We start from the raw sequence: 20,779 nt of genomic DNA on the forward strand, positions 1-20,779 counted from the left end.
ATGGTAAATTTTATGCGGTTATTAATCAAGTTATTATGATTCAAAAAGGACTGCAGTTGTCTTTCTGTTTCAGTGAAACAAGCAAAAACATCATCTACGTATTTCATATGATTCAAAAAGACGGAAATGGGCTTTCCGTTCCAGTGAAACAAGCAAAAACATCATCTACGTATCTATACCACCAGAGAAATCCTTTACTCAGAGGATGTTTATGTATGGTATTTTCTAAATTCTCCATGAAAGTTTCTGCAAGTAGTGGACTAAATGGGTTTCCCATAATTAACCCTTCTTTAGCAATATAAAATTGACTATTAAATTCAAAATAATTTTGGTCTAAACAAACTTTTAAACTTCTTGTTTTATGATAGCGTTAACTTGTCTCAGCTTGAGAATATTGTCTATTATGTTTATTACGTCAATTGGTGGAATGCTAGGAAATAAGTTTTGAACATCAAATGAAACTAGAATTGCTTTAGGAGGAATTTTTCGTTTTTTAACCTTGTTTTGATAGCATATCTAGGTTTAAAGGCAGTGCTGTTACAAAAGAAACTACAGGCCTTATTGGCATAAGCTGTTTGTGTAATTAAATTAAAGAATACAACTTTGGAGGTTGAGGGTTCATGATTATTAGTTGGTATTTATCCTAATCATTAAAAGGTGAGGAAACGGTAATTACTGTTTTGCTTTTGATTTTGATTTTTTTTTTCGTTTGGTTTTTGTAATATATTCTAGAGAATCGATAACAATAACTGTCTTTCCTTTATCTGCTCTTGTAAATACTACATTATTTTGGGAACCCTTATTTTTAATTGATTTTACCATAGACATATGTAAATAATCCCTGAATTTGCTGATAGTATTAAGTTGAGATTTTATTAAATTAGCTAATTTTAATTGCTCATTTAATTGCTAATTTAATTTGTTTACGATATTGTCATTGTGACCGTTAATAGCACATTCACAATCGGAATATAGTCATATTTTGTATTTGATAAAGGCATGGTGTTGCTGAAACAGTTGCCATAAAGTATTAAAAACTGTGAAAGTCTGAAAATTTGTTGTTCTAATTTAATTTGTATTAAGGGAATATCTTCGACTGACTTCCTCACGAATGTCTAACGACTTACGTGCTGTAAGACCTCCTTCATAAATTCGGTACGCTATTCGTTGTCTCGAGATAAAACAGGAAACCCCAACCCTTAAGCAGCCCTTATTAGGTCCCTTCAAAAATGAAATGCTGATTTTCTGTAGACCAGTTCCTCGTGCTATATCTATCAAAAATTCCCGAAGTTCAAAAGTAACATTCGGCGGACAATATTACAAACCTTCCATCCTGTTCCTTCATTCGTATTTGTTGCAAATACCAGTGGCAAAACTGCGTTCGACGCTCGGTATCACCATAATGCAAATTTTGAACACTCTTAAACTTTTATAGATGGTATTTGTATTTTTTTTTTATTTCTCTGGGCATTCGATTTTGGTACGTCTACTGCTTGCTCTAAGTGTTTGCAAGATGATGACGGAATTGCTTCTATGTAACCTAATACATTATTTTCTCTTTACTTTTATTCGCCTTTAAACAATTTTTAGGAGGTGGTCGAATAATGGATCCGTGCCTAACTAGATTTATTTTCAGTCGAACAAATATATCTGAAAACGGTTGTCGTCTCTCTGGATATCTAATATAAACAATATGCATTTCTATAATATAATTCCGAAAATTCTTCGGCATTTTCATTGCATTGTATAAAACATACCAACATAACATAATTTTCAGATTTACTGCCATTATTATAGAAAATTAATTGAAATGATATAAACACAGAAAGAACAAATGTATAGGTCATAAAAATATAATTAAAACTGACTGCTAAGTTTTTGACACATTTGTTTTTTTGTTTTTATTAGATGGGTCATAACCGACTATCTACTTAATACTATAATAATATAATATTTATCATATTAAGAGAGACATTATTATTTTACAAATATATGTTTTTATCCTATTTTTTTGAAATTAAGTAGAGTCTTTTGTATAGTAATAACTGCTCAGATGTATTTAATTTTTAGTTGATTTAGTTGATTTACAAATAAAGTAAAAAATAAAAATTAATAAATTTTGAGCTTAATTTTCAAAACAAAATTTGTCCTAATATATATTTCTGAAATGCTTAAATAATTTCCAATTAATGTAAAAAAATAATAAACAGTACATTCTGGATTTCACCCTGTCCCGCAAAAACCAAAGTAGCACAGTGTCGCGCAACTTTCTATATTTAAAAATAACTTTATGGGGTAAAACTACGAAAAAATGGTATACCCGGCACACCACCCGATTCGACAGAAACTTTTTTCTTTGCAATTTGGCTAACTTTTCTTTGTTCACTTTTTTTGTGTCCTCAAGTTAGTTGAGTGAAAGGGATTTTGTTAATTGTGTTACATATTTTGGTAGCTGCTGGTAATTGGGGAATATTGAGTGAAGGATTTGTTGAACTGAAAACTTGAAATTTTTCTGTCATGGTTTTGGAATATAAAAATTTCTGCGTTATTCGATCTTTCAAAGTTATTTTTGATACCTTCGAATTCAAGTGTACCTATGGATTTATAGATTTGTTTTGGAGATTCTGACCTTACTCCTATCTCCTTCTGGCTTCCTCGAATATTGTTCAAGTGTTAACGTTTTTTACTTTTACAGGTTTAAGTAGAATATATCTTTCTACTGCTTAGTTCAAAGCTTCTAAAATTTGTTTGACCTAAGTTGTATGGTTGTTTTAAGCTGCCTGATGAAAATTTCGCGTGTTTGGTTATGCTGGGAGTTTTAATTGCGTTTCATCCGTGATAACAATATAATCACCGCATCCAACAGGTGGTTCTGATCGCAAATCAAAAATAATTTTGCACCATTGCATAAAAATCAGTCCAAAACAGAGCTTTGGGTGTTTCTATATCCGGTAGGAAAGCTGACCATTTGGGGACAGAAATACATACAGTTCTGTGGATATACCATTAGGTTATAGTACGTTATGTTTGGGTAGTTGAAATCTCGAAACAAAAAAGTTGGGTTTTTGGTTGTAAATGCTTTGATTGGTGTGCTGATCATGTGACTATTTACTTGCTCAGTTGTGGTAGAGCCTGCTCTATAAATACATGCAAATATGATGTGAAATATATTTGCAGAGCAGCCATAATGAGGTAACAGGTGGTTCAACATTGTATTATTATTATTATTATTATGACCGTTCATATATAAAGTTTTGAATAGAAATCAGTCCGTTTTTGGGTTAAATATACCGGGTCAGATCAAAATGTTAATAATTGGCAAACTTTATTTTTTAATTTGAATAGCTGAGAATCTCACTGGACTTCCCAATTCAAATATACTGAGGCCACATGAGATACTTATTCTTATTACTATAAATAACACCACTAAACTTTCAACGGAATACTTGCCTGCAAAAGAATGTTGAAAACATTAATGAAAAAACTTTTTTAAAGAAGAAACGAGATTTTATTACACATGTTTATTAGACAGTTTAAATTTGGAAAAAGTTCATTTAAAAATCAGGTATTGGATTTTAAGAAGAATGTTCCCATGCGTCCATCATATTTTTTTTGCGCATTTTTCTCTGTGAATATAGAAATGTCAAAAAGTAGATGTGGATGTCAAGTGTTACATGTCTTATTTTAAATCTGTTTCTGAATTCTGGATCTCATTTCAACGATAATTCATTTTTATGAGCAACAGTATAAAAAAAGAAATTTAATTTTGAAATGAACAGGCATTTCTTCCCTCAGTAAAGAAAATGAATACGGCGTATCTAAATAAAGCTCAGATAACTACAATTTTTATTTTAATTGAATAAGGGGGCCAAACTCAAGAAGAAGTTTGTAATTAGTTTAATGCTAAATATCCAGAAACATCCAATACAAGATTCACAGGAAGTAAAGTTGAAAGAAAGTTTTATAGAAACAGGGCAGGTCAGAGAAATTATTGTGTTGCAAAATGTCTACTTTTAACTATTTGACAATAAGCAAAACATTGCTTAAGATATCTTAATTAGTTGTAATTCGTATCTAATTCCAAAATTTTAAATCACCTACATTTTGTGTTTCTTTTAAACATTTCCCCAGAGAAAAAAATCCAGAGGAGTAGTATTATATTGTATTGTAGGGCGAAATATGGAAAATGTTTTAAAAAAACTGTATTCCATTTAAAAAAAAGGAATTGGTATCGAGGTTTACTTTTCGGCCCACCCTGCACATTTTCTGTTTGCAGTAAAAAATGCTCAAGAAAAAAATATCTCATTCGCTGTATAAATTTCTGAGTACCGTCCTTAGCATAAGTATACAGGGTCGTCAAAAAGTTTATGTTTCCTTCTTGCTTAAGAAAAAAATATCTCATTCGCTGTATAAATTTCTGAGTACCGTCCTTAGCATAAGTATACAGGGTCGTCAAAAAGTTTATGTTTCCTACTTCATTTTTAAATTGGAACAAAGTGAATCCCACTGGATTAACTAATTCAAATATACTGAGGATACACGAGGGACTTATTACTATAACTAACAATAACAAATGTTCAAAATATTTAAATCAATAATTACAAAACCTTTTTAAAAAACAAAAGACGACTCGTATCTTGAAAAAAATATTAATGTGCCCCATAATCAAGTGCATATCTTTTAGGAACTCCCCGTATGAAATCAACATTAGGGAAAAAATTAATTGAACAAGGAATTTTTAAAATGACTTCCATTTTTTCCGGAATAGAATATATACAATACGTTTTAGTGTTACGGGATGTTAAGGTCAAGGAGTCAAATAAAATCAACACCGCTTCTAAAGGCTCTTTTTTATTTAATTATATAAATTACAAAATGGTCAACAACAATATGTTTCTACAGTGTTTTTAAATTACCTAAACAATACAATACAGGTTGATAAAATCGTGTTTATCAATATTGTGCCTATATACACAATTACGGAAAATATAATTAAGTACATCTTGGTAAATCGGAAAATCCGGGAGTTTTTCAAAAACTTAATTATTTAAGTTGCTGCTCATTTCGAGACGTTTATTTCACTGGGAACAATTATGGATAGAGAGATAGATAGATAAGGGTTAGGGTTAAAAGGAGATATGGTCAAAAACAAAAGTCAGGTCTCTAGTAGGTTAACAAATGAAATGTCGTAGAAAATGGCTAATTGTCATAAACATAACGGACCAAACAATAACAAAAAATACTGGTCGTTAGAAAATGCAAATAAATTGCTAAGGTATCTGGGGTGTTTCTAATTAAAAGCAATCATTACGTTAAGCGATGTTTAGTCAACTCACAATTGAAAAATCATTTAAAAAAAAACAGGTACGCACAAATCAGTATTGGCCGTTCTACTAACAATGCGTTAACTTAAACTTGGTTTAAAAATATCAAAGGGCAATCGATTTTAATTGGACAATCTACTTATTTAAAAATTTCAGTCAGGGAGAAATGGAAGTAAATTTTTCACATTTCAAAGAACTGATGCAAAATAAATAATTATTATTATTATAAATTATTTGTTTTATTATTTTCATCAAGTAAAAGCCACCTCAGTTCAATTTTTAAAAGTTGATGTTGAAGTTACCATGAAAAAAAAGAAATATCTGCCGCTTTTCTGTTTGACTTAATAATATATAACCAGTATATTAGAAAACAATCATAACCGTTCCTCGAAAATATTTTGCAGTCGAAAAAATTGGGATGCGACCTTAACCCCGGTAGATCAAAATGTATGCGGCTAACATGCCAAAATCTAAACTGTGACTCTTTTAAAACTCTAGCGCAAGGTTCAGTAATGGGTAGAATTATGTTCTCTGACTTTTTAAAGATTTTGTGAAAATGGACATCTCGCATTTTGTCTGGTAACGAGACTTAAACTCACACCTTACATTAAATATGTTTTTGTATATTTTGAGAGGAAAAATAAATTATAAGTATCCCTTAGAAAATATCTGAGTCTCGAGCGTAAGGGTTATGACATTTGAATTTCATCTCCTGGAGTGTAAGTTTCTTAAAAATTATGTATTCACATGGTGCTTATACATACGTATATGTATATTACAAAACCGAAAAATAAACATTTTTTTAAATCAACGTGTCAAATATTTGTACATTTTTTACAAAAAAATCTTAAGGTCCTTATAAAAACACGAAACTTTTCTTGTTAATAGTATTTTTATTATGTTATACAGTGTGTCTAGTTGAATTGGCATTCCAACGTGAATTGTTTCTGAGCAATTCGAGAAAATATAAAAAGCAGAATTTTCTATCTTTGTCTGTAAGGCTCAGCATACGCCAAAACATTATTAAAACACTGTTTTAGGAAGAACGAAACCCGATTTTTTTTTATTTCTTTTCGGGATATACCAAGGATTTTTAAATTTTCTTACGGGCGTAAAGATTTGACTTTTCTATAGTAGGCCATTATCGCCCTCAAGAGACATTCGGAAAAACAAAAGTTTTGACAGTCCATTGTTCGTAAACCCTATATTCGATGGTGTAGTGATCTAAATTTTCAGCCTTTGCTTCTACAATTCACTCACTAACCTGCACTTTGCCCCATTTTCCGCGATTTCCGCACTCTTAACACTGAACTAGCATTATGTTTATTATTTGTCTAAAATTGAAAAGGCAATAACGTAAAAAAAATAAAAAATTTTAGTTACTGATGTAGAGCCTTCTATTACAGCTAACAATACATTATTTTTGGTTTTCTCATTGCGTGGCTTATTTATTTTTTTGGAATTGAGCTATACTATAACCAATGAACCAACCAAAACTTGTAAAAAAAATCTTCTCATTTGAATGTAATCTCTCTCAATTTTTTTTTCATAGTTGCTTATCGGCATAGGCAGGACCTCTATATCTCTAAGGGCCGTATGGAATACACTGACTCAGCATAAAGTTTATTGTTTGATAACGTAAAAAATTTTAAAGAAAATTTCTTTACTTACCAAGTAACCAAAACTTATCAACTTCCAAAAATCTTTTTATTTCATGGTAATCTTTTAGGGTAAGTAACTAAATATATCTGCCCAGCTTCTCGTAACAATCCACGTATCTAATTAATTTCTGTATTTTAATTGTAGTTAAGCTGTCAATCAAACTAATAATCAATTTTTTTATTTGTAACGATAATTTAATTGTCAAAACGTTTAATTTAAATGAACTGCGAAAAAATAATAAATGATAAATGATGATAATTTTTTATACTTTCTACGATCATGTTTTTTTTATTTTGGGCTTTACAGCAAAAAATTGACAATGCAACTTTTCATATTTTCTCGTAGTTCACAGCAACGATTCAAGATGAAATCGTTCGAAATTCTTTAAAATTTTTCTGATTTAATCTATCGTTTTCGATATTCCCATGCTTACATTGAGCAGGCTGTATATTATATTACGTCATAACATTTTTGCTTGAGTTTCAGTTGTTTTCCAAAAAGTACATCAAAAAGGGAAACTTAAACACAAGTGCATATTGCGTCGGTGCGTCGGTTGTTGATAAATCGAACTTGCTGACGTTTCGCTAATAATCCTGTTGGCTTCCTCAGAGCTTAACTGAAACTGTTCTGAAAAAGTCAACAGGATGATTGGTGAAACGTCTGCAAGTTCGACTCAACAACAACCGACGCAGAAGAAATTCAGAAGTTTTGTAAATAGTGCTAAAGTAGCCTGTAGAAGTTTATTTAAAAAAAAAGTGCATTTTCTCCCCGCCGGACCACCAATAATTTCCACATAACAAGGCTGACGACCTATGTTTAAACAAATCGTAAACTACAATACTTTATCGGAAACAAACCGTTCGCAAAATTGCAAACCCAAATTCCAAATTTACTTCAGACCACTTGTATCGTGTGATTCAAGTTCTTCACGTCGCCGTTTAGCAAGGGGGCGCTCTCGTCGGCATCCGTTACGATCACGGGAGGAATCTTGATTTCTAGAAAACTCTTCTGCTCGTCGCGATTGTGAGCCGCTTTTTTGTAATTCGTTTGCTGCGCTACGTCTCCGTTCGCGAGAGGTTTGCCATCAGTTTCGTCTAAGGAACGCGCCCTGCCATTGGCTAATGCGTTGGTAGTCTGAGGTTTCGTCGTCGCGACAGGAGTGGGAGGGGGAATCTTCATTTCTATATAACTCGTACAACTAGCGCTATCGTCTTCTTTGATGTGAGGCATGGCCTTCATATCGAAATGGCTATCGATCCTGCTCATTTTCATATCCGAATGGCTGTCGTTGCGATGCGGGATTTTCATTTCGATGTGGCCGTCGTCAATGAACATGGAATCGATGCTGGAAAGGCTGTCGGTCGAATGGGTTCTTACTGATGGAAACAGACCCGATCGGACGCGATCTGAAAATGATTATAAATTTGCAGTACGAGCATGAAATGGTAACAGTTTATATTGGTCATGTTGGATAGCACGTGAAAAGTTGGGAAAGCAGCTAGATATAAAGATGTACAGGGTGGGCACTATATTAGGAACTACTGATTTTAGAAAAAAAAGTTTATACCAAAGTTTTACTGTTTAAATTAAATTTTAAAAGAATTTATTTTTATATATACCGGGTTCCGATAAGTTCTGGACCGACGTTGGTTGGTTTTAAAATTTCAAATGGAACACCCAAAAATAAACGTAAATTTTTTAGAAACTACTTTTGAGATTATATATATTTTTTATGCAAAATTATGTTCTTTGTAAATATGGTCTTCCACGGCTGGCAGTAATGACAACTTGACCAAATTTAAAGCACATTTTTAGAAGACTTCCTTCTGGCGACCTGCGATGACTATGTATTTTAAAATTATACAGGCTGTCTTATACATACCTAAATCTAATGGTTTTCGAAATACTGCAATGGGTGATGGGTCTTTTTTGTAGGTAAGGTATTACAGAGATTTATAGGTTTGGAAAATTAAAACGTCACCATTTTTTATACCGTCAACGAAGTAAAACAATATGCATATAAGTTTAGAAATTTAAAACAAGTAACAGTAACAAGTAAGAGCAACAAACAATAGTAACTGTAACAATTAAATTAAAAATTAAGGTAAAACAAAATCTACAGTAGGTTTTCAACATGTCCAACATTTTGAATAATGCAGGTTGTATATACAACCTCTATATGATTTATAGCATTAGAAACAAAATCGGTGTTATTCAGTTCGACTACAGCTTCTCTAATACACCTTTGTAGTTCATTTACCGTAGTGCATCTTTCTTTATATACCATATCTTTAATTGTTCCCGATAAAAAAAGGGTAAGATCTGGACTTCGAGGTTTCCACTAGATTTTGTCCGATCCAAAGATTGTAAGTTTCATTTAAAAATTCAGTGATATCGTTTCCCCGGTTGCACGGAGCGCTATCTTGCTGCCATATTAATTGAGCACGTTCACAAGCCGGTATTTCATTTCTAAGCATATTTAAATATCGTCTAGAGTTTAAGTTTTCATTAAAGAAAATTGCCCCTATAACCTTTGCTCGATATATTCCGCATCACAATTTCACACATCGTCTACCTTATCGTTTTACGTCCCACACTCAAAATTATGAAAAATCAATTCATCGGTCCAAATTATTTGACGCCAGGCGTTATCAGCGAAACGCATGTCCATTAAAATATTGCAGTAGTGTGATCTTGCGTCATAGTCCCGTTCCTCTAGGTATTGCACGGGTAAAAACTGAAATGCTTTTCGCTTATTTCAATTTAGACAATTTCTGACGCTAGTTCTTTTAACACCCAACTCCAACGCGGCTTGACGAGTGGAGGATTCTGGTATATTCTCAAAATGTAGGAGTATATCCAACTGCTTCTTCTCTGTTAGAACTTGTCGTGACCTTTTCTTGGACGTCGACAGAAGGCTGCCATTTTGCCTAAACTTTGCATAAATTTTTCAAAATAACTTCTTCTCTGGAATTCGCCTTACAGGAATGGCTGTGAAGTTGTAGCCCGCGTTCCTCGCCGAGGGATTCCCTTCTACCCCTAGTCCAACCACTAGCTCTGCCCGACAGCTGCCGCGCCTGCCACCTCATAGACGCGCGGCGTGGAGAACGGAGTTCACCATTTTATAGAAAAACAGTATATATTTTCTAAAATATTCTTCAGACTCATATTCAGATACGAATATTAAATTTTTAATGCTAATTCATTCTAGTATATCTGAAAAAAATTCTTACATCCAATATCTTTTTAGAAACTTTTTCGAAAAAGAGAAAATATTTTGTTAGATAGGTTCCGGTCTATGTACAACGATTGCGTTGTTATTACTAACGTACAATCACAAAAGGGATATTTCATCAAAATTTGATTAAAGCAACTTGGGGATTAGGGGTTGAAATAAGCAAAAACTGATTTGTGGGAAACAGATAATAATTTTTTTAGATATTTTCCGGTCCATGTGCAGTACCTGCGTAGATCGAGTGCTTATTTCAACCTCTTATCCCCAAGTTACTTTATTCAAATTTTGTGATCGTACGCTAGTGGTATCAACATAATCGCTGCTCATTGACCGGAACGTATGTAAAAAAATTAATTTCTGTTTCTTCAAAATTTGTTTTTTGCTTATTTCAACCGCTAATACCCAAGTTGTTTTAGTGAAATTTTGAAAAAATATCCCTTTTGTGATTATATGTTAGTGGTATCAACATAATCGCTGCACATAGACCCGGAACGTATCTAAAAAAAATATTTTCTGTTTCCTCAAAATCCGCTTTTTGCTGATTCCAACCCTTAATCCCCAAGTTAGTGCTATCAGCACACTCGCTGCACATAGACCGGAACGTATGTAAAAAAAATAATTTCTGTTTCCCCAAAATCCGTTTTTTGCGAATTCCTAAGTTGCTTTATTCAAATTTTGATGAAATATTCCTTCTGTGACTGTACGTTAGTGATATCAACACAATCGCTGCACATAGACCCGAACGTATTTAAAAGAATTAATTTCTGTTTTTTTAAAATCCGTTTTTTACTTATTTCAACTCCTAATCCCCAAGTTGCTCTATTCAAATTTTGATGAAATATCCCCTTTAGTGGTATCAACATAATCGCTGCACATAGACCGGAACCTATCTAAAACAATATATATATATATATATATATATATATATATATATATATATATATATATATATATATATATATATATGATGACACTATATTCCGGGATATTATGCGTTCGCTCGTTGAACTCCGACTGGAATCCTGCAAATCCTGCATCCGACTGGAATCCTGCAGACGTTTCGCCAAAATCTCACTTGGCATCTTCAATGCTCGCGCTCCGAAAACACTTCGAACACTTGTTCACAGTGTTCGAGTCGGAGTTCAACGAGCGAACGGATGATATCCCGGAATATAGTGTCATCACATTTTTCCATCCGTGAATCAATACGTGAGAATATATATATATATATATATATATATATATATATATATATATATATATATATATATATATATATATATATATATATATATATATATATATATATATCATCCGTACGCTCGTTGAACTCCGACTGGAATCCTGCATCCGACTGGAATTCTGCAAATCCTGCATCCGACTGGAATCCTGCAGACGTTTCGCCAAAATCTCACTTGGCATCTTCAATGCTCGCGCTCCGAAAACACAACAGTGTTTTCGGAGCGCGAGCATTGAAGATGCCAAGTGAGATTTTGGCGAAACGTCTGCAGGATTCCAGTCGGATGCAGGATTTGCAGAATTCCAGTCGGATGCAGGATTCCAGTCGGAGTTCAACGAGCGAACGGATGATATCCCGGAGTATAGTGTCATCACATTTTTCCATCCGTGAATCAATACGTGAGAATATATATATATATATATATATATATATATATATATATATATATATATATATATATATATATATATATATATATATATATATATATATATATATATATGTATATAATCTGAAGAATATTTTAGAAAATATATACTGTTTTTCGCCAGAGCTGGACTTTTCGAATTCGATAAAAAACATTCAAACATATCGGTTTCTCGCACCGTATGCATTTTTAACTTAAGTAATAATAATATTGCTTGATTAAAATCATATGTGTCAAACTCTGACTCTTAATTATAACGTCACTTAAAACAATTAGAAAAATAGGTTTCATATTTTATTATGTCTTTTAAAAAAAAATGGATTTTTTTTCTATTAATAAAAACTTTATTTAAATATGTTATGTTATGTTATATGTAGTAAATTGTCCCATCATTCGTTGAAACAATCATTAAAATTAAATAAAATATAAGAAAGATATACCATTATAAAATTCTTTAAAATAATTAGTTGTCAGTATTTCTCGCCAGCGAGGTTATTCCTAAAAATTTCGAAAACCATTAGATCTAGGTATAGGACAAAAAGAATAATTGAATTCTGCAAGTTGAAATTTTTAAAAAAGTGCTTTAATTTAAGACACCCTGTACGATTTTAAAATACCTAGTCATCGCAGATCGTTAGAAGGAAGTCTTCTAAAAATGTGTTTAAAATATCATCTACTAAGAAGATAATTTTGCATAAAAAAATATATAATCTCAATTGTCTAAACTAATATTCGAATACGTAGTTTCTATAAAAGTTTTTTCTAAAAATATCAAAATATATAGAGTTTTTCATTTAAATTTTTAAAACCAATGTCGGTCCAGCACTTACCGGACATCGTGTAAAAAATAAATAATTTTAAACTTTAATTTAAACTATAAAACTTTTTTATAAACTTTTTTCTTCTAAAATCAGTAGTTTTTGAGAAAATGTACATGCCCCTAATAAATTGCCCACCCCGTATTTTCTCGCGCTAAAAGAAATAGCACTAAATCTACAAATATTAAGTACAAAGTGTTATAAAATAATAAATAGAATTACAAAAATTTAAAAAAATAATTTGGATCCATCACAATTATTTATAAATATAAAATATACAAGGCGAGGTAAAAAGTATATATCATTGTTGCTGATGAGTTTATTTCTTGTAGTCTTAAGGCTCTTTCATTTTCTTTTAGCCTACCTTTTTTTCGTATTGTTTCTCCAATATATTGTTTGCGGCATGTGCATGGAATTCAGTCGGATCGAAGATGTTGACAGAGACAGATTTTTGGACAATTGGTAAATCTGGTTCTAAAGATATATTTCTTAAGAACTTTTGATATGCGGGCAGTGATGTTTTGAATGTAAGAAAGGTCAACAGTGACAAGTGTGAGGTTGCTATCGGACTCATTATATTTAGAAGCGTGTATTGAAGTATATTTTGTAATGAATTTTTTGAATGAATTGAGGAAATTATTAGAGAGGAGAGCAGAATCCATGGAAATTTATGAATAACCATATAATTTAAACAGCGACCTGTAAAGGAAACAGTCGTCCGTTATTCATGCCCCCTCAAACAGTATATAAACAGGTACAGAGTAGAATGCGAACTAGATTCAGTTAAGTTCTGAAGAAGCCAAGAAGATGATTGATGAACGTTCAACAACAACCGACGCGGGCGGAACAGTTTTGTAAATAGTATTACAATTGCACGCGGAAGTTATTTTTTCAAAAAATTAAGCTAGCCTGTTGATTTATTACACTGTACTGTTGACTAGCTCAACAGAAGAAATAACTAAAATTATTAGTTTAAATTTTTTTCAAGTTTCTTACTTTTACTAACACTTCTTTTACGAATTAAGGAAACTGTTTGAAATTTGAAAACCAAAAACAACACAAATCTAGGAAGATCATCGAAATATTATTATATAAAATTAAAGGAAAATTAAGATGTTAGAGTGCATTCGATGGGACTGTGGAATTATATTGGGAAGAATGTAATAATATAAGCCAAAATAAAATTAAGCGTAAAGCGCTACTGGTCCACTAATCTTACCGGGTTCTTTTATGGTCAAAAATTTCGAATCTTCTTCTGCAAGGAAAACATTAACTTGTTACTAGTGGACTTTTCACGAAATATTTTGGTGAAAGTTTTTTCATTTATCTAAAACTTACCCAAGCCATCGTTGTTGAATAGAGCTCTGTGTTCGTCCAACTGTCTGGCGCTGCAAAGCGGTGTGTCGACCTCCACTGTGTTGTTGAACAGCGCGTAATCAACTTCGTATTCGCCAGAGTCTTTCTTAAAAGTAATTAACGATTTAAATCGATGACCCCATAAAATCTCCGAGGGTAAGTAACTAGATCTTGCTTGCGTAGTCATTCCCGTCGATTCTATTACACCTTCTGCAAGAAAAATGTGAAAAAGTATATAGTATTTGTCAAAAATCGATCGGATAATTTCTAGGGACAAGAACGTTAAAAAATTACGTGAGTTTGGCTAAAATACACGTGTCCGAAAAAGCCTTCTTCAGAAAAAGAAGCCCCAAGAATCTTTCATTATATCTGAAACGGATTAAAGTTTTCAATGTTTTTCGTTCATAGTTGTTTCTGGAACACTGTTACCTTAGATCACATGTGGAAAGTACTTAAAATAATGTATTAATTCATGCTAAGACTTTCAAGTTTTATCAAAAAGTATTTATTTATTTATCAAAATTAATGTTGTTCCCTCCATAATAATCCCCCCCCCCCCCCCTCACCAAATCTAATACACTTGTGGCAACGTTTTTTGCAATCTTCCAAGCTCTTCTGGTAAGTACTTTTTGATATAGCATTGAGTTCTTCCAGCGATTTTTTCTTTATTTCCTCAATCGTTCTAAACCTCCTTCCTTTCATGGATTTTTTGGGAACAGGAAAAGTCGCACGGGGCAATGTTCGGTAAAAAGAGTGGCTGAGGCATGATTGTGGTTTTGTTTTTGGCCAAAAAGTTAGACACAAACAACGGAGAAAGAGCATGAATTATTTTGTCACAATTCCGGAAGCTTACTTCGTAATGCTTTTCGCAAACGGCGCCAAGGTAATACTCATTATTGACCGTACGGCCTTGTGGTAAGAAGTCTTGATGTACTACGCCGCGATAATCAAAGAAAACAATAAGCAAAACCTTGACATTTGATCGAACTTGAGGTTTCTTCGGTCTTGGCGATTCTGGGTTCTTCCACTAGGACGACTGAGCTTTGGTTTCGAAGTCCATGAAGCCCATGATTTGTCACCAGTTATGACCTTTCAGTAACGCCGTTTATCGGCTCTTTCGACCGCCTTTTTGTTCAAAATTAAGTAGTTTCTGAACAAATTTTGCTGCTACATGTTTCATGCTCAAAACTTAAAAAAAAAATAGCATGGCATGAGCCAATAGAGAGCCACTTCTCTAATAGTCTCTAATTTTTTTTATTCAACACTACACTAACTATACTAACACTATATGCCGTTGTCAACATTTCAACTATTTTGCAGTACTCCATCCCATTTTTTACACAAAATTTTAGGCAAATTCTTTGTTCCAGAAAATCGCCGGGCACGTAAAACGCGTCCAACATGTCACAAAAAAAGTAAACGTGCAAACTGAACAGAAAAAAATATCGAAGATCGAATATACGTAGCCCGCCCAATTACAAAAGTCACCTTACTTTTTGAATACACCTCGTAATTTGAAGACCAGTGTATTTTTTTTACATTTAATAGGAAAAACTATTTAATAAATATTATTTTTGCCTAAAAGATTAAAAGTACCATCACTCTGAGGACAAACTAAGTGAGTACCCCCTTTATGGACTCTCTTGCACAAACTGTAAAAATTTTATCAGCGGTAACTTTTATGATCCAAGATCAATGGTATATGTGGCCTAAATTTCATTTAGGTATCTTATACCATTTCAGAAATTATTAAAAAATGATGTTTTTGGACTCTTTAAGTCAAATTTTCCGAAGGAGTTATTTCCAGATATAATTTTATTAACCAAACTAACGCCTTGTATAACACTAGATTTAAATAAACCGCAGATATTTCTCTTTTTTAAATAGAAGCGAAGTCAGTATTGAAATCTGAAAAGCGCGGATTGATGCTCAAATAATGAAAAAAAAAAACAGAAGTTTACGTCGAAAACAACTAATATTCAATCAACTGTACACTTACTTTATATTTTGCACCATTTCTACAGCCCATTCTTGAAGACTTAGATACAAAACTTAAAATTGTATCTTTATGTATAAATCTATTATTTTTGGTAATTGTAGACTAGAAAAAAATGGGTTGCAAAATCTAGTCTGTTTATATTAACAATGAGGTAACAAACTATGTGAACGAACGTATTAAGATTATCAGATGAGGGGTTATTCGATGGCCAGCGAATAGTCCCGACCTCAATCCACTAGACATATTTCTAAGGGCCTATTTTAAAAATAAAGTGTATTATCAACGACCAGTAAATCTGGAAGATCTGAGTCTGAAAATATAAAAGGTAATATCCGGTAGACAATTTTTAAGGAATAATCAGACTCCTATCGTATATGAGGAGCATATGAAAAAAATAAATAAAATGCATGAAACTATAAAATTAAATTATGAGAAATATTATAGTTTTTGTTATATTGTGTTAATCTAAATGATTAAAGAATCGGCCAGCGGAATACTAACTTTATTTAAGTTTTAGTAATTTCACTTAAAATTTAAACCTGAATATTAAAAAAAAAGGTTAAAGATAGTAAGGCAATATTCAAATATACTTGGTTTTACATTTAAAACAATGCAAGTTATATCATTTTGATAGATTTGCAATTTTTTTTCATTCTTTTCATACAGCCAGTAAATAGGTTTGGTACTTCACATATTATTGTTTGTTATTATAGTTTGCCTAAAGATAAAAAAGAATAAGTTTAATGATGCCTAAATCTTAAAATATTTCGAATTTTGTCGAAATACTTCCACTAAAGTGTAACAATAAACGATATCTTATTTCTCAACTATAAAAAAATACCATTTTATAAAAAATGCCAAAAAATTCAAAGCTAATAAGAATTTGTAACGTGCATGCAATAAAAATATGAAGAAACAACATTGTGTTAAAAACCGCAATTAAGATATGCATAAGATAGGAATGATAATTATAAAATATGGTTTATTTTTACGCTTTACTGCAAATTTCTCTTATAGCAGTTAAAAACTTTTAAGAACTAGACTGAGGTGGCTTTTACTTGATGAAAATCCATTTAACACGAATCAATTTAGAACAAAAAATATTCAGATTTTCATAGTTTTTAATGCGGGAAGCGACATTTTACCACGTCAATTTCGTTTCCCACGGATCCGAGCCACTTCGGACATTTCCGGGATTTTACCGCACGGGTATGGGAGAAATCGGATATTTTCGAAGATATTTCCCACTCTTTGAATTTGGATGTTTGTCAATTCTGACGGTCATGTCAGAATTGACAATGTATTCGTGTTGTTTTGCGTAAATGTACGCAAAAACTAACGGTCGTAGAAAAAGTATAGTATGCAACACGTTCGGTAAACTTTTTAAGTCACTCGTTTATTAAACACTCGCTCCGCTCGTGTCAAATAAACTCGAGAGTCAAATGTCGTTTACCGCACTTGTTACGTATTATACTATTTAATTACCGGTATTGGGTTATAAATTTAAATGTAACAAGGGAGACGCATTTAAATCCAATTGGTCATTAAGTAATAAATTCGAATGTATCATTTTGTTAATCTCCATAACTTCCAAAATATGTAGTTTTTTGTTTTTTGAATGATTATGTAATATATCAAAGTTATCGTCAAAGTTGTGCATTTCTTAATTTAAATAAATGGCATAGTTAGACCTTTTATTTTTATAAGTCATTTTATGTTCTTCAATGCGTTTCTTAAATGCTCTACCTGTTTCTCCGATATAAATTTTGGGACATGATGGACATTTCAACTTGTTTTTTAGAAACTGTCCTATGGCGTTTTCAGTTTTAAAAACAATATTAAGACTAAATTTAGATAGATGCTTCGAAATTTTCTTGCTAGGTTCTCCTATGTATTTTATTGTTTTATAAATTTTGAGTTCCGTGTTTAATATGGAATAGATAGAGTTCAGAGTTATTTGAAACTGCTTTTAGATTATAATCTTATCCATTGTTAAAAGCTATTTGTTTTATAATATTTAATTCTTTTTCAAAATTTTCTGTAGAAAGTGGTGCATTACGTGGTCTGTGGATGAAAGCATGTACGTAAGGGTGATTTGAGTTATTGTGTATTATTGTGTCCGTGTGCGAGGGGTTATGGTAAATGGAAAAATCTAATTTGTTCTCTAGTTTAGTTATAGTTAAGTCCAGAAAGTTAAGAGAGTTATTTAGTTTTGTCTCTATGGTAAATTTTATGCTGTTATATATGAAGTTACTATGATTCAAAAAGGACTGCAGCAAAAACATCATTGTAGGTTTCCCATAATTAATACTTCTTCAGCAATGTAAAATTGACCATTAATATCAAAATAATTTTGGTCTAAACAAACTATTAAACTATCTAGCAAGTCTTGTTTTATGTCTTGTCTCTGAGTGAGAATATTGTCTGTTATGTTTATTACGTTAACTGTTGGAATGCTAGGAAATAGGTTTTGAACGTCAAATGAAACTAAAATTGCCTTAGCAAGAATTTTAATGTCTTTAACCTTGTTAATTAGTTCGAATAAATTTTTGATAACATATGTTGAGTTCAAAATTATGTGAATTTCTTTTTAATTTTGTGTATCTTAAACATGCCGGACATTTCAGTCAATGTGACAACAGGGCGTTGTACGCCAAACCGGCAAGGTCTACGTTTCTGCTAGGCTAGTAACAATTTTGTAGCGTTACGGGGTAGACGTTCACGGCATGGGTCGCGACGTCGCCGCAAAGTGAGATACAGTCCATTTATAGAAAAGAAAAATTCAATAAATATTAAGTGATTGAGGAAACGCTTGTATTATTGAAGAAACATAGTGGTCCATCGAACGGGATTGTGATCCATCGAGTGGAGAGTTTTCAATTGCGAGAATTATTGAGTGTTCCGCAAAAGTGAAAAACGAGGAAATTGCGAAGTACAGATTGTTGGATCATCTGTATTCGCAAAGAAAATTGTGTGAAAATTGTGAGGGAAACGTTTACGAGTCCGTAAACGAACGCCGGCAAGCAAAAAAGCGCAGCTGAGACAAGGCGGAGCGGCGCGGTGCACAAAGCATTGTTTGAAGGTCGTCGTTGCGGTGCCGTGGAGTTTATCGGCGAGCGCGGCGCGGCGTTGGAAATTGTACGTGCGGGCCGTACGATCACGCAGCGTTGCTACGACGCGACGGAAGACGAGACAGTAAGGGCCGGACTTAGAAAAAAAGTCGCCGTTAACCTGTAAGTCGATCCTTTTCAAACCTTTGTTGGATTTTGTAGTTTGTGGTCTCTATTTTGTGTGTCAAAAATCAGCAAGATGGCTGAGCAATTAAACCAATTAATTAGAAAGCGAGCTAGTGTAAAAGCGAGCTTATCTCAATTTAAAAGGTATTTAACAAATTTCAATGTGCAAACTGAAAGCGCATCTTCAGAAAAAGAAGTGTTTATGCAATTGCAATTTAGAACAGAGAAAATAATCGAGTTATTAGATATTTTTGAACAATATCAAAGTGAAATTGAGTCAATATGTTCGGAAAAAGATTTAGAGAGCCAATTTAATGAAAGGGAAATTTTCCAAACAGAATTTTACAATATTGTCGCAAAGGCAAAAAATATTTTGGGTGATTTTAATGATACGAACAACAAAAATGAGTGTTTGCAAAATATTACGCATTAGGATTCCAACTCTGTCATTTTTCAGGAAAATTTGCGGCCAAATTCTAATGAAACGATGGGTGTACGATTACCTTTAATAAACTTACCAACGTTTGCTGGAAACTACTCAAAGTGGTTGGAATTTAGAGACACGTTTGATAGTTTAATTCACAAGAATAAGTCGATTGGCGACATTCAAAAGTTTCACTATTTGCGTGCATCACTTGAGGCTCCAGCAAAGGCGGTAATTCAATCATTAGAATTTAGCGCTTCAAATTATGAGATTGCGTGGGACATTTTGTGCAAAAGATATGACAACAAGCGTATTTTGGTGCAGAATCATATTACGGGGATTTACGATATACAGCCCATAAAATATGAATCTTCTTCTAGTTTGAGAAATTTAATTGATAACGTAGACAGGAACTTACGAGCCTTGGAAAATTTGGGAGAACCTGTTAAATTTTGGGACACGTTAATTTTGTATTATTTAGGAACTAAACTTGATCGCGTAACATTAAAGGAGTGGGAACCTTTTAAAATAAAAACAGAGATGCCTGAGTTAAAAGATTTTAAGCAAATTCTAAAAAGCCGTGCAGACTTGTTAGAGACCTTGGAAAACAATTCCCGGACAAAATTGAAGGAAAATTTTACGGGCAAAAACAAAGGGTTTTTGTTGCTGGGGTTGAAAAAAGCAAGTGTGTTATTTGTAAAAGCGGTCATGACATCAGCGAGTGTAAGAAATTTTTGGAGCTAACAACCAGCCAGAGAATTGCGCAAATAAAACGAAACAAATTATGCATGTGTTGTTTTTCGAACAAGCATTTTAGTTTTAATTGTCAAGGGAAAAAATGTTCGCAGTGTGGTTTAGGGCATAATGTTCTATTACATTTTTATAACCAACGCCAAACTGAACATGGCAGTGTTGAAAGTGCCCCAATTGCTGACGTACAAAAGGCTGTAGAAGCGCCTTCAAATGAAGGAAGTAAAACCTCTGTGGCGCTATCGAGTAGAAATTGTGGGACTCAAGGTCAGGTGTTACTTTCTACAGCGATTGTCAAAATAAAAGAT

The 20,779-nt window shown here is 32.7% G+C and overlaps 1 protein-coding gene across 14 annotated transcripts in view; it reads right to left on the reverse strand.

Annotated features, from left to right (window-relative positions):
- Positions 1-4,848: 4,848 nt before the first annotated feature.
- Positions 4,849-20,779, reverse strand: part of LOC132700049 (ATP-sensitive inward rectifier potassium channel 11-like) — a 98,333-nt gene continuing 82,402 nt past the window's right edge. For 11 of the 14 annotated variants that reach the window (XM_060667137.1, XM_060667138.1, XM_060667136.1 and 8 more), the window contains 3 exons: positions 14,045-14,272; positions 13,926-13,961; positions 4,849-8,392 (listed from right to left, as the gene is read on the reverse strand). In XM_060667137.1, coding sequence (XP_060523120.1) covers positions 7,881-8,392; positions 13,926-13,961; positions 14,045-14,272 — 776 coding nt within the window. In that variant the 3' untranslated portion in view covers positions 4,849-7,880. The remainder of the gene's footprint in view (positions 8,393-13,925; positions 13,962-14,044; positions 14,273-20,779) is intronic. The other 3 variants (XM_060667140.1, XM_060667139.1, XR_009618593.1) reach the window with 2 other exon arrangements.

The sequence above is a fragment of the Cylas formicarius genome, unplaced genomic scaffold, assembly GCF_029955315.1.
Source record: "Cylas formicarius isolate icCylForm1 unplaced genomic scaffold, icCylForm1.1 PGA_scaffold_3__17_contigs__length_32017465, whole genome shotgun sequence".
NCBI classification, from domain to species: Eukaryota; Metazoa; Arthropoda; class Insecta; order Coleoptera; family Brentidae; genus Cylas; species Cylas formicarius.